The sequence below is a fragment of the Schistocerca gregaria genome, chromosome 3, assembly GCF_023897955.1.
Source record: "Schistocerca gregaria isolate iqSchGreg1 chromosome 3, iqSchGreg1.2, whole genome shotgun sequence".
In the NCBI taxonomy this organism is placed as follows: domain Eukaryota; kingdom Metazoa; phylum Arthropoda; class Insecta; order Orthoptera; family Acrididae; genus Schistocerca; species Schistocerca gregaria.
In genome coordinates, this window is record NC_064922.1 from 395,708,979 (window position 1) to 395,724,435 (window position 15,457).

General features: G+C 40.4%; 1 protein-coding gene across 1 annotated transcript in view; it reads left to right on the forward strand.

The window, feature by feature from the left end:
- LOC126353752 (uncharacterized aarF domain-containing protein kinase 2-like) overlaps positions 1–15,457 on the forward strand; it is a 97,161-nt gene that overhangs the window by 40,714 nt on the left and 40,990 nt on the right. Inside the window, exon 5 of the mRNA XM_050002806.1 lies at positions 12,368–12,485. Within this exon, the coding sequence (XP_049858763.1) occupies positions 12,368–12,485 (118 nt within the window). The remainder of the gene's footprint in view (positions 1–12,367; positions 12,486–15,457) is intronic.

Here is a 15,457-nt window from a genome sequence, read left to right on the forward strand (position 1 = left end):
AGAGGCGTGAAGCGATAAGAACTCAGAAATTGCAGCAGAGCGTCATTTGTGGAAAAATCACTAAGGAATTTTTTCATCTGGCTTTTGAAAGTGCGGACGAGGCGCTCGACCTCCCCAGTCGATTGCGGATGTAAGGGTGGTGCTGTAACATGATAAATCCCTTGTCCAGTATAAAAATCACGGAAGGCCTGTGAAGAGAACTGAGGGCCATTGTCTGTGACGATCATGGATGGAAGACCTCCTAGTGCAAAGATTTTGGACAAAGTCAGTGTCGTCACCACACTGGTGGGCGACGGACATCGAACAACAAACGGAAACTTCGAGAAGGTGTCAATCAATAGTAGCCAATAAGTACCGAGGAAGGGGCCGGCAAAGTCAGCGTGCACCCGTTCCCATGGCTGCGCCGGATCAGGCCATGGAGAGGGCATTGTACGAGGTGCAGCCAGTTGTTGAGCACACTGACTACTTCTGTGGCCAGAAGAACAACACCATCACGGAGAGACAGACAAAGGTGTAAGGCATGCTAGTTGCGAAGGGGATCCGATGCCCGGCCCTTGGTCCTGTCCGGCCAACCCCGTTGAAGAAAACCGATCACCTGACGCAGGACCGGGTCCTGCGCAGTAGCCAATGCGACCTGCGAACCTGTAAGTGGAAAACCCTCGACCACACAACGTTCTTCCTCATCTATTTGAGAGTAACGCCATTGCGCATCGTTGAGGGTCTTGGAAGCATAGGCGATGGGTCGTTCTGACCCATCCTCATACCGATGGGCGAGAACAGCCCCTAGGCCATACTGTGACACATCAGTTGCCAGAACCAAGTGCTGACCCGGACAGAATGTGGCAAGACGCCGACTGCAAATGAGCCTTCAGGTGGACAATAGCCTGAGCACACTCGTCGGATCAACAGAAAGGGACATTTTTGCGGAACAGCTGATGCAGAGGATGAGCTACTGCTGCTGCGGATGGAATGAATTTGTGATAATAAGCAATGGTGCCTAGAAACGCCTGAAGTTCTTTGACTGTAGACGGCCGGGGTAGAGCATAAATGGCCGCAACGTGCTGACGTAGAGGACATATACCCTCACGGGACAAGTGGAAACCAAGATACACAATGGAGGGTTGGAAGAACTGTGACTTGTCCAGATTGCACCTCAACCCAGCCGAATGCAAAATCTGAGACAGTGAACGCAAATTACGAAGGTGCTCCTCAGTGGAGGCCCCCATGACGACAATGTCATCCAGTTTATGCCGCCGGGAACGGAAGCCGTGAGCTGTTCCAAAAACTGCTGAAAAATGGCCGGCGCGCTAGCAACGCCAAATGGTAACCGCTGCTGGTACTGATACAACCCACAAGGAGTGGTGATGACGAGAAATTCCTTGGAAGAAGCATCCAATGGCAACTGATGGTATGCCTCCGATAAGTCAAGTTTGGAAAAGAACTGGCCCCCAGCGAGCTTGGTAAATAACTCCTCAGGACAGGGAAAAGGATAAGTGTCAATGAGGGCTCTGAGCGTTGACAGTGGCTTTAAAATCACCACACAATCGCAGACTCTTGTTTGGTTTAGAAACCACCACGATTGGCGATGCCCATTCGTTGGAGGTAACAGGAAGGAGAATCCCTGAAGCTGTTAACCTGTCTATCTCAGCCTTGACAGGTGCACGCAACGCCACCGGAATAGGGCGTGCCCGGAAAAACTTAGGGTGAGCTTTAGGTTTAAGAGTAATGTGGGCTTCAAAATCCTTGGCACGATCCATACCAGCAGAGAACACGGACGAAAATTTAGAACACAATCCATCCAGCTGCTGATACGGAATATCCTCAGATATGAGGTGCACACCATCATCAATGGAGAACCTGAACAACTGGAAAGCATCATAACCGAACAGGTTTTCAATGCCCGCATGATCCACCACATAAAACGTGAGGGCCCTAACAGCAGACTTGTAGGCAGTGGAAACATCAAACTGGCCAATGATAGGAATTTTCTGTTTATTAAAAGTTCTCAGATTTCGCGTAACTGGAGACTAGGGAGAGGAGCCCAACTCCAAATAAGTGCGAGAATTAATGAGAGTTACTGCAGAGCCAGTGCCCACTTGCGTGCGAATGTCTTTATCCAGAACACGAACAGTAACAAACAACTTATTTGTTTGAGAAAGCACACAGTTAACATCCATGTCCGATGCCTCATCCTCGTTGACAGCAACTTTAGGGGACTGACACACAGAAGCAATGTGGCCTTTTTTCCTACATGAATTACACGTGACCCAACGTTTTGGACACGCGGCCCTGTCTTGCTGTACGAAACAACGTGGACAAGAAGGAAGTGTGGAACGAACCTGCTTCTGTGGTTGCTGTTTTCGCTGCGAACATTGCGGCCCAACGCGACGTTGTTTACGCGAGTGAACCGCCACCACATCTTTGTTCTCCTGTGAAACAGGCAAATTGTCCGTGTCGAAAGTTGACTGTACAGCGCCTACATCACACCACACATCTATTTGCGCGCCAGCAGCGTGAGGCACTTCAAAGGATTGAGCGATGCTTAGAACTTCTGACAACGCCGGGTTTGGCAGTTGTAGGGCACGTTGCCACACTTCTTTATCAGGAGCAAGCCGTAGAATAGCATCCCTAACCATTGAATCAGCATAAGACTCATGATGAGTGTCAGTGACAAACTGACATTTCCCACTCAGACATTGTAGTTCCGCCGCCCAAGCCCGGTAAGATTGATGGGGCTGTTTACGACACCAGTAGAACGCCACACGGGCGGCTACGACGTGGGTGTTTTTTCGGTAACAGTTAGACAATAAGTCACACATTTCTTGGAAGGACAGAGAGGCAGGTTCCCGCAGAGGGGCTAACTGAGATAGCAGCTGATAGATACGTGGGGAAATCCAAGATAGAAATAACGACTTACACATAGGAGTGTCGACAACGCCGAAAGCCAAGAAGTGTTGCCACAAACGCTTCTCATAATCCTCCCTGTCTTCAGCGGTCTCGTCGTAAGGAGGGAATGGAAGCGGAGAAGAGGAAGACAGATGATGAGTAAGCGACGTCGACAACGCCTGAATAGCAGCCGTCAGCCGTGTTTGTTGTTCAATGAGTGCTTGCATAAGCTGTTCCATGCCTGCCCTGTCACAAACACACAAATCCACAAAACAGTGAAAATATCCCATCCTCGTCGCCAAAAAGTGTTATAACCTTTAATCACCAATAATTGCGTGGATATTCAAACACACTCACTTAGAAACAATAGCTGGTTACATGAAAACAACTCAGTATCTCTTATTTGACTGCCGTGCCGTGACATGCGGCCGGCGCCGTTCATAGCTAGGTGGCGCTCCCGTGCTCAGTCGACTTGCGGAGCGCCTCTATCACCATTTGCGCATATTGTCGTGACAGCACTGTTAAATGTCGTGGCACTGTCACAACATAGACTGATTGCACTTCCCCAATATTCTATCAATAAACCGAAGTTTACCACCTGCTGTACCCAAAGGTTAGCCTATCCCTACAAAGTTTTACACCCAGGTATTTGTATGATTTGAGTCATTTCAACTATGAATCACTGATATTATAGTTATAGGATATTACAATTTTTTGTTTTGTGGAGTGCACAATTTTATATTACTGAACATTAAAAGCAAGTTGCCCATCTTTGCACCACTGTCAAATCTTATCAAGATATTTGTGAAGCCTCTTTCAGACAGCATTTCATTATAGATAACTGCATCATCTGCAAACAGTCTGAGGTTACTATTAATATTGTCCGCAAGATCTCATTAATATTGAAGATGAACAACAAGAGACCCAAGACACGTCCCTGGGACACAACCAAAGTTAATGCTGCATCTGATGATGACTCTCCATCCAAGATAACATGCTGCATACTCCCTACCAAAAAGTCCTCAATCTAGTACAAATTTCACTTGATTCCCCTATGTAATCGAACTTTTGACAATAAGCATAGGTGTGGTACTGAGTCGTATGCTGTTTGCAAGAAATACTGCATCTACCAACTGCCTTGACGCAAAGCTTTTAGTATGTTATGTGAGATTGAGTTTCAGATGATCAGTATTTTTGGGATCTGCAAAATACTAACGCCAATTCTTTACAGACGAATGGAAAAAACTGGTAGAAGCCAATCTCGGGGAAGATCACTTTGGATTCCGTTGAAATGTTTGAAGGCAATACTGACCCTACGACTTATCTTAGAAGAAAGATTAAGGAAAGGCAAACCTACGTTTCTAGCATTTGTAGACTTAGAGAAAGCTTTTGACAATGTTGACTGGAATACTCTCTTTCAAACTCTGAAGGTGGCAGGGGTAAAATACAGGGAGCGAAAGGCTATTTACAATTCGTACAGAAACCAGATAGCAGTTATAAGAGTCATGGGACATGAAAGGGTTAGCAGTGGTTGGGAAGGGAGTGAGACAGGGTTGTAGCCTCTCCACGATGCTATTCAATCTGTATATTGAGCAAGCAGTAAAGGAAACAAAAGAAAAGTTCGGAGTAGGTATTAATCCATGGAGAAGAAATAATAACTTTGAGATTCGCCAATGACATTGTAATTCTGTCAGAGACAGCAAAGGACTTGGAAGAGCAGTTGAATGGAATAGACAGTGTCTTGAAAGGAGGATATAAGATAAACATCAACAAAAGCAAGACGAGGATAATTGAATGTCATTCAATTAAATCGGGTGATGCTGAAGGAATTAGATTAGGACATGAGACACTTAAAGTAGCAGATGAATTTTGCTATTTGCGGAGCAAAATCACTGATGATGGCCGAAGTAGAGAGGATATAAAATGTAGAATGGCAATGGCAAGGAAAGTGTTTCTGAAGAAGAGAAATTTGTTAACATCGAGTATTGATTTAAGTGTCAGGAAGTCGTTTCTGAAAGTATATGTATGGAGTGTAGCCATGTATGGAAGTGAAAGATGGACAATAAATAGTTTAGACAATAAGAGAATAGAAGCTTTTGAAATGTGGTGCTACAGAAGAATGCTGAAGATTAGATGGGTAGATCACTTAACTAATGAGGAGATATTGAATAGAATTGGGGAGAAGAGGAGTTTGTGGCACAACTTGACTAGAAGAAGGGATCGGTGGGTAAGACATGTTCTGAGACAGCAAGGGATCACCAATTTAGTACTGGAGGGTAAAAATCATAGAGGGATACAAGAGAGTACACTAATCAGATTCAGAAGGATGTAGGTTGCAGTAGGTACTGGGAGATGAAGAACCTTGCACAGGATATAGTAGCAGGGAGAGCTGCATCAAACCAGTCTCAGGACTGAAGACCAGAACAACAACATGCTGGTTGGCATGGAGGTTGTCTTTCCATTCAGGTGTAAAATTTTAATGGGTTGCTAAGCTACCAGTAATGATATATTCAGAGGAGGATCAGACAAAGCCAGTGATCACAATCCTTTACTGTTATTAACCAAATTCTATGTCTATATTCGAACCAAGTCATGTTTAACAGTCATTATCATAGTTGTACTAAGATCCAGATAAGTTTTTTCTGTTGTTCATAATCATTAAACATTTAACTAAAACAAAAGTCACTAACCAGCCCAAAGTTGATGTGAATGAAGATGAGGACACATATAAAACCCCACTTGGGCTGGCTGGTATAATCAAATCGAATGACTTGGATTCTATTCAAGGCAGATATCTCCTACCCAGTTTAACAGGTAGTGGCACATCAAAGCAAGTGGCCACTCCAGCAAGAGTGCATGGCTAAAGTTCTCTGTTACTGAAATGTCTCAATACATGCCTTGCACCAGAGTGAATATATGTGTTGATCCCACTTGCCATGAAAGAGCCAGTTAATTAATACATGTGTACTGGCACAGTTCCTGGCATCTGTACAAATACCAATTATTCGTTAGCAAAACAGACAGGAGAGCTTCTCCTTTACACCTTCTGCTATGAATCGCAAGAGCCTCACAATTTTGGACCGGCACCAGTTTTGTTAGGTGCCAGGCCAGAGAAAACTGTTAGGCACGGGCACATAGCTGAGGGTTTTCCCAAGAGTGAGGTTCCATTCTGCTTGTTGTGTCTACCAGTTTTAACTTCTGTGGTTGATGTAGGAACTAAAATATTAATGTAAATATAAGACAAATATGAGCTAGCTATGATGTAATTCATGACTGAATCCTTTATAGGTACATAACTGAAATAATTGGGGGAAAAAAAAAAACGTTTCTGATTGTACCAAAACAGATATATATCGTTCAGTCGTTGGACGCAGTGGTTATTATTTTTATTAACACTGAGCCTAGTGTCCACATATAATAAAGAAATTGAAATGAGTGACAAGCTAAAGCCCTCTCTTGTTACGTTACCACCATAACTACAAATGTTGAGTATTGACTGTCAACTTTCACAGCTGTATCTAATTGATCTAAAAGTTGTATTTTGTTAATACTGCTAATGAGAATCTGATGATAGTATACTGGAGCTTAACACTAACACATACGATTGTAGAAAATGAAAACTTGGACCACAGAGTTTTGTTAAAAACATAATTTACGTTTAAAGTCAGGCCAGTTTAGACACAGTAGGGCATTTGACTGTTTTGTGGAAATTGTCTTAAATGCTTAATAGTGTTATTTTATGCTCATAACATACTTTCTATCCTCTTGAATTTCAGTATTTTTGGAGAAAATCAAAGTGAAATGAAACTACATTGAAAACCCACTAAACACTCCTTTTGAGTCATTTGATGATGCTTGTGACATTACTGGCTAGCTTGCTGCTTTTACTGTTGTAAATCACATTAACAGTGATACCTTGTTTTGGAATTTCCATTTTGGAAAATAGGTAACAAACAGTGTGTAGTACTAAATTGCACAAATACATCTACAAAAACACTTGAGAAGTTGTTTTTTAGTGTTCCAAAAAAACGAAAATATGGGTAAAATGTAGTTGAACTGTACTGGTAAAATGCCACCATGTCAGTGCACAAATTATTTAAAAATGTCTTGCACTTTGAACTTAACATTAATTTACCTCTGAGACATACTTTCCCACTGTTGCAAGTAAGGACAGTGAAAATTAGAAGAATTGGATGTCGTTATAACCAAATTTACATTAATGCTTTCGTAGCTTTGTTGGTCAGTTGTTTGTAATGGTTTATAAGTAGCTATCCATAGAATGGTGGCTCAAATCGGGCCCAAAGGAATATTTTAACTCATTTGTAACTCAACAGTCCTCTTGCAGTGGTAATGATTGTAATTACAAAACTTCACCACACTGATCAGAAACCAGGTATTGTTGAGTTTTCCTTGCCATTTACATGCACTTACATTTGCAGTCGCCATTCAAATGTCACCTTCCAAGAGGATTCCTAGTTAATGTGAGCGCACACTTTTTACTTTATTGGAAACAATCCTTTTCTATCTTTATAACGGCCAACTAGGAATCTTATTGTTTAAATTTTCGTCATCTTATGCAAAGGTGAATTAAGCCTGCTGCAGACTCTGACATTAATTTCTGCTCACAAACATCATAGTCCTTACATTTGTGTTACATGTAGGGTGTAAGAGATTTATATCTCTCTGCAAACAATACCTCATCCTACACCTTGTACTGTAGGCATGAGATAATACATTTGCCACTAACAGTGCTTTCCAAAGTGAAATGTGTGTCGCAAATTACATACCTATGTGCTCATTTATCCATTTCTCTGACTAAATTTAATGTAAAGCTATATATAATACATTCTACCATCAAAACAACTGCCTCACTGATTTCTTATCAGTGCTGTTTTTGTCTTTTGTTTTACTTTTTTTTTTCAACCCTGCCAGGATTTGTACCTAAAATTTTCTGCTTTGTAGTCAGATGTGTTATCCATTGCACCATAGCTCACAACACCCTTATCTCTGCTGGGTTGTCTTGTACACAAGAAAATCAGCAATAAGATTTGCCAAGTATTTTGTTGTGCTTTGGATCATAATTCATAACTGATAGTCGACAATCTGCATACAAGATATGGACCCATTTACAAAATGTTCTACAGTTCCTTAGTTTTGAGCAAGTTCGATGTTGTTGCAGAGATCAGGAAAAAGAATGTCTGTCCTTACATGTGATGCCACTCTTATTGGATGGAGCATAAATGCATCACCGGTCTGAAGGGTTCCACTATCAGTGTTCACAAAATTACTTTCTGTTGTTACTTAAAAGTTTTAAATGCATTTTACATCACTAAATAGCAAAACTGTTTGCAGAAATTGTACAGAAAAGGCTAGTACGTTTGACTGAAGCTCCTATATTGCACATATAACTTCGCATTATGTCTAGCGTGTGATGTTCATCAGATCTTCAGCCAATAACTGAGCATTTTTGTTTATGTGGCCAAATCCTGAAGTTTAATGATTTTTAAGCTTTAGTTACTTGAAAATAACAGATATTTTCTGAGAATATTGACCGAAAATGCTATTTGAATGTTGTAATCACACAGAATAACAACAATCTGAACCATATTTTTACAGAGGAAATAACTTGCTGGTCAACAAACACAAACACTGGATGTTCGTGTCTTATCCATTTTATGCATTTCTGTATGATTCTCACTGTAATATTGTCATAACAAAGAAAAACATATGTATATTCAAAATTAATGTGGTCATTCATATTCGTTTTCTATTACCTTGAAAAAATGTGGATCAGAAGAAAAGAAACGTGCAACACAGAACTGTGTAGGACCAAACAAATATTGCAAACACTTAATATATATTTTTTCTTATTTCTTATCTTTTGATAATGACACAAAAGCTAAATTTTATATGTAAGCATAATAGAGTTTGCATTTCTCATGACATCTGCCTCTTTCCTTATCTAATCTAAACCTACTTCACCCTATCAATAGGGCATCATAGTGTTTAATGTGGTTTCTGGACAACTGTGAAGCCCATTGTATTAGTTAACTGCATCTTTTGTGGCAAGTGAGATTCAGACATAAATTTACTCTGGCATGTACAAATATTGTGACATTTCAGAAATCAAGAACTGTGGCCATGGACACATGCTGAAGTGGCCTTGTGCTTTAATGTGTCAGTCCATCAGATGGGATAGGAGAAATCTGTCTTGGATAGAACACAAGTTGTATACATGTTGGAACATGCCGTTTCAATAAAGAATAACTGTCTCATGGTGTATCCACTTGCTGAATGTTCATTATTTGTTACTAATATTGGTAGGTTTGCCCAAATTAATGAATGTAATACTTTTTTATTTAGCTAATTCTGTTGCTCACCTCATTGTCTTCCTTTCAGGGGTATGATAGCCTCAGATATTTTCTGTATAAAGAAATAAAAACTTTCCAGGATTGTAAATATCTGTTGGGGCACTAACTATGAAATGAGAAAGTTTTCATAGTTTTAATTCCTATATTCTGAAACATCTCACTTGATTGATTGAGGTAATTTACATCCATCAACTTCCAGATTTTAATTGTATACAAAACTCATGATGATAAACTCATTATGATATCTACAACATAACTCATCTGTTTCTTACAATAATGAAAACCTAAATGCCTTCTTACACCTTTCCCACTAAGTTGAGAGAGGACAAAAGTTACATCTATATGCAAAGAACTTAATTATTTGCATCTTACATTCACATATTCAACAAAATTTAGTGAAGAAAAATTTAAATGTTTTCTTGTTAAAGCTTCAAAATTATCCTAATTACACAAAATATCAATGGCAATATGTGACTATGGAATTTTGGAAAACACAGTTTTATATGAGCTTCTTTACTCACAAATGTAAAAAAAACAATACCCCATGGTATCAGAAAGTTCATAACTTATGTTAGGCTTTATTACATCACAGGGCTTTTGAGCACATATCCACTGAGTAATGAAATCAGCAGTCCATTTCATAGTTTCATTAGCCTTCAAGTTATTTTTGTTATCTTTCAGCAATTTTAACATACTGCAGAGGTTCTCAAATATTCTTATAGCTGCAAAATTTATGGTGATTGGTCATGAAGAGTGATTATTTTTGTCCCTGGTGTTATATTTGTGAATGCTATTGTAGTTTTCAAAATGAGTCAGGTTAATAGCGATAATCTTAGTAAAGGAACTAAGTTTTTGCCATAAGAATATAATGGAACTTTATTAGTAAGTTATGGCCTGTTGTGTAGTCTTACCCTTGTTGGACTCTTCAATTATCTTGCTTTTAGAAAGCACAGCAAAGTATGGAAAATGTGTGGAACAATAAACAAATGTGTTAAAAATAAAACAAAAGAAACATCACAGAAATTTTGTAAGACAGTGTCAGTCCCAATGAGTGTTTGCAGAAGTGAAACATGACTTATAAATAAAGTAAGTTGCACACAAGCAGCAGAAGTGAGATTTCCAAATACAGTAACAGCATGCACAAGAAGTGACTGACATATTTCAAATTTTGTAACTTAGGGAAGAACTGAATATATTTAATGTCTTCAGTAAAGTACAAGAAAATAGGAGAAACTAGAATGAACATCTTGAAAGAATGAGTGTAGAAAGATTACCTCTCCAGATGTAAAGAATTAACTCCGTTGGGAGAAGTAATCAAGGAAGAATGTGGAAGCAGTGGCTACAGTAACAGTGGCTACAGCAACAGTGGCTACAGTAACAGGAGAAAAAAAAGACCTTATACTTGAAGTGCAGATGTTGAAAGATTTCACCCTCTTTCCTGTGAAAAATGTGCTTGTTAGTGGATACCTGTTGTACACGGGCAGAATCACAATAAAATCAATTGACAACTATTTCCTTTTGGAAGAGCAGTCCTGGAGAATGCTTTAAAAAAGTTTCCAGAATGCAGTACTGGTGCCTCAAAATTGTGTGCTGATAACAGCAGTTATAATGTAGTGTCAGATATTTCTCTCACCTTACAGATGATTATTAGTCTTATCAGTGGGATTTGTAAAATATGACATAGCAATTACATGATTATAATTATTGATCATAAATGGGCACTGCAGTAGTCTAATAATAGTTTTGTTTTGTGTGTGTGGGGGGGGGGGGGGGGGGGGGGAGGGGGGGGGGGGGAGGGGGAGCCTTTAAAGGAGAAAAAGAGCAGTAGCTGGAAAAGGAGTGGTGTAAATGCTGCTATGTGTTTCTCTGTTCTGTCCATCAATCAGCTGTTGGTGAGTGATTGTCTGTCCTCATATCTGTTTAATGTTTATATTATAGTATCATGTTAGTGATTTTGCTGCCTGAATAATGGTTAACTGCTGGGCACCCACTTCAGCCCCTTCTGTGCAATTTGTTGACTGTGCATGATACATGCAAGATCAGTATTACTTATGTGTGGTCATTTGAGTATTACTGTCTTACTATCTCAATTTACAGTATGTGTCTTGTTCTGTTATTTGTGGATCACTCATGGCATGACTTTAAGGTCACATACCAATCACTGAGTTAGGTGGCACAGTGATTAACATTCAGACTTGCATTCAGTAGTAGCGTCATTCAAATCCCCCTCTTGCTATTCAGATTCAGGTTTACCATGATTTCATTTAGTCACTTACACAGAATACCTTCACAGTTCATTTAAAAGGGGTATGACTGATTCCCTTCCCCATCTTTTTATATCCAGGTCTGTGCTTTGTTTCTAATACATCAATGTTGAAGCAGATATCTTCTTAGTGTGTATCTGTTGGTGCTCTTACCACCTCACATTTGCTCCTCTTGTTTTTGTTCACTTCAGAAAAGGAAAGAAAAAAGAAACTGTGAGTCTAGAAGGTACCAACTCTAATCATCACACTCATCTATGAGGAGTTCCAATCAAGTGCTAAAAATATCAATATAAAAATACATAATCCTATCATCTCCATAATGTACTTTGTAACATTGGTCAATACAGTGAATGTCTACAAAGATTTGAATATAATGGTTCTGCTTGTTGCAAGACAGTGTCAAGGAGCAATTGATACTTTTTAATAAAACAGAACTGACAAATGATGCTTCTACAGTCGCTGTGTCTGCCAGACTTAGTAGAACTACAACACTCCATGTTTACTATTAACAGACATTATTATAAATTTTAAAGTGATGGCTTTTAGACTTACCCTCAGCTGTGTAAGTGTCCAAATCACTATTTAAAGAAATGTCCCAAAAATAAGACACACTATCAGCTTGTCTTTGTGGAAGAAGAACAATTTTTCTTAATCAGATAGCTGTTCATTATGAAACAAACCAATTCATTCACAGATTTTGTGAATTCCATCATGAAGGACAGCTGTAAAGCATGTAGAACAAGAATGGCAGGAACAGACACAGCAGACTAAAAGTTTCATTTCAGTTCATTTCACATTTTACTTTGAAATAATGCTATTTGCATCCTTTGCATGCATTTGTTTCAGGAGAGATTTAACTATTTTAAGAGCTGCAGCCATTTCTATTACATGGTTATTTCCGAGCTTAAAGTGGCTCAGTCTCGAGGAGTGTATGAATGATTTCACACATCTTATGAGTGCACAGGTATGACACTTATGACTATCTTTGAAATAATGTTATTTGGAACTGAACTTAAGAATTAATTCTATTTGTGCTGCATTAGACTTTGCAGACATGTAAATTAAATATACTCATCAAAGCATGATCTTCAGAGATTATATTTAGCTTTTTCCTCTCCTTCCTTGTATGGAGGAAGGTGGTCTGTTCCAGTGCAATTCTGCAGTTTTCAGCTAATTTCTTATACATTTTGTGTCTTTTATTTAATTTTGTTTTCAATTTACATGTCTACCAATCGTTTATATGTACTAGGATTTGGGGTGGATTTCTTTCTGCTAGCTGAGAAAATGGAGGGTGTTGGGGACAGTTCTGGCATTCACCTTAAGCACCGAGAGAGCTCCTAAAAACCTGGACAAAGCTGGGCTTTTCTTTGTTTTTTTGTATCTACTTCTTGCTAACTCTTTGTTGTATCTTATGATGCACTTATTTATGGCTCAGTCGTTTGCTAGACGTCTCTAGGCATGCATTTTGGTCACCCACTTTGTTCGTCTGCATTCCCTAGTGATTTTTTTTTTTTGGGGGGGGGGGGGAGGGGGTGCGGTGTGGGGGTTGGGGGGGGGGGGGGGTCCTCATTGTTGGTGGCTGTCATGACGTTCACGTGCGCAGTGTTTACACTGCTCAAGACTCCAGTTGTGGCTGCTAATGGTAGTCCTCTCAGCTTGAGGCAGGCAGCCTCCATCTCGGCGGGGAGCATCACCCTGTATAGCCTCTCAGTTTACTGCAGGATGATAACGGAGGTGCACCAGTCATGTGTCACATGACTGGCTGTTGGACTGTTTTTTGCCACTATGGTGTCTTCCTCCTCAAGGCACGCCAGTGCAAACTGTGTCCACTCTGCACCACACAGGTGGCCTTCGCCCGTACCACTCTCACTGGTGGGGAGGAGCCCTGCTGGTAGCGCAGGAGGTGAGGCTGCTATTGGCTTGACTCTGACCTGCTCTGAATGCGAGGCAATGGCCTTGCTGCATCCCTTTCTCCTCTTTCGTTACTTCATGGCTTTATCAATGTTTTCTGAGTTCACCTGGACAGTCTTCTCCTGTTGATTTGTTTCACTAGCATTGCCACAGTCTGAGAAGGCCTTGCAGCTGTGCCAACTTGTGACATGCTGACTGCCATGGTGGTCACATTGTGATTGGTCTTCTTTGTTCAGAGTGCAGGCGCAACTAACTTGATTGACAGCACACACTACATGTACTTCCTGCTTGTGGCAATATTTTGCCATTTCTCTCTCTTGTTGACACTTCAGGAACTTTAGCTTCATGTCAAGTTCTGAAGGAAGAGACTCCATCTGTACGTGGAAGCTCAGCAGCTTATTTAGCCAAAGATTGCATCTGCTTCTTTGTCCTGATGATGGTTCTCAGTTATTTACAGCGAAGATGAACAGCAGCGATCTCTTCTTATTGGCCTGGTTGAGTTGCTTCACAGCTACATCTCCAAACCTTGTGAGGAACAGCCCTTTTCTTTATCACTCACTCAGCTCAGTCCCTAAGGAGAGCCTTGATTGTTGTATCTTCTTCTCTTGCGTCTTCTTTCCTAGCTTTTTTGGTGCACTGTAGTTGTCGAGGTGGGTCTTGAGAGTCTTCCAGACATACAATGCCATTCACACATCCATCGAAGTGCTGTAGTCCAGACATGAAATGTTGAACTCCTGTGTTGCTATACCATCATGCTTGCTTGTAGACTCCATTGAATCTTTACTGTTGTGTCCAGTGTAGACTGTAGATGGCTAAATTGACATGACCTGTCTGAGGTGCTGGCCACGGAATGCACCAAGTGGCCGACTGATGCTACAATAGGTGAGCAGAAGAACTGGGCATCTTCATTGAGGGCAACAAGTCTGAAAGAGTCTCACGTGTTTTGCACAATGACCAGAGGTTCATTTGTCTGCTGCGGTTTATCTTCTGTGTGGGTGTAGCAGGAATAAGACAAGTCATGGAAGTTTTCCTCAAAGGAGATGCCCAGTTCTTCGGCCAAGTATTTTTGGGTTGTTCACCTGTCGGTTGGTTGCTTGGTTCATTCTATGGGCAGGACCTCAGAGGGGTCCATGCCGATTTAGCCATCCCTGATTTTCCACCACATCTGCCCTTGCCTGTTGTGGTGACATGACAATTTTGCTTATCACTGTTAAAACAGCAACATGACAACTTTGCTAGGCCAGCAACATGACAACTTTGCTCGGCATGCACTCTGTTGGACTTCTGATTTTCTCAGCCTGTGACAACAGCACTCAACAGCTGCCATGCACTCACCACAGCTGCCCAAGTGGAACTGTCATGACACTTCTTCCCGCATGGTCTTTCTGTTTATTTATTTTTGTGTGTGGGTCGTATTATAACCTGAAACAACTTATCCAACACTTATTTGTTGGTAAACAGCTTGGTAATGAGTGCATTATAGTTTGCCACCCTTACGAGATTGTGTGTCCAGCTGTTGTGAATATACTGTATTAAGATGTGATACTGATAAAATTTTCCATATTCTAAAGTATAATCCATGTTAAGAATTCACAAGAGGGGTGCAGTTTGTTAATACTTTTTTACAGGATAAAATAAGGGAGATTTTATTGCTTTTATAGCAGAAATCTCTCTGTATAAAACCTTTTCTGAGTGTTGGGATTCAAACAGAACGTATTTCTCACAAAATTCTGGTTATTCATCACAGCTTGCAGTATCTCTTCTTTATGTGTCCTGCCTCTTGCTTCACTGTATTCCATATTGCCTTAACTCTGTTGTTGACGTCAGTAACTACCAACCTTTTTCACTGATGACATTGTTTTCCAAAATTTTTGAGAAGCTGATGCATTCTAGAATAGTATCTCTATTTGGCAATAATATCCTCAGCAAATCACAGTTTGGGTTTCAGAAGGGTTGCTCTACTGATAATGCCATTAACATGTTCACACACCAGATATTACAAGTATTAAATAACAAAATAGCACC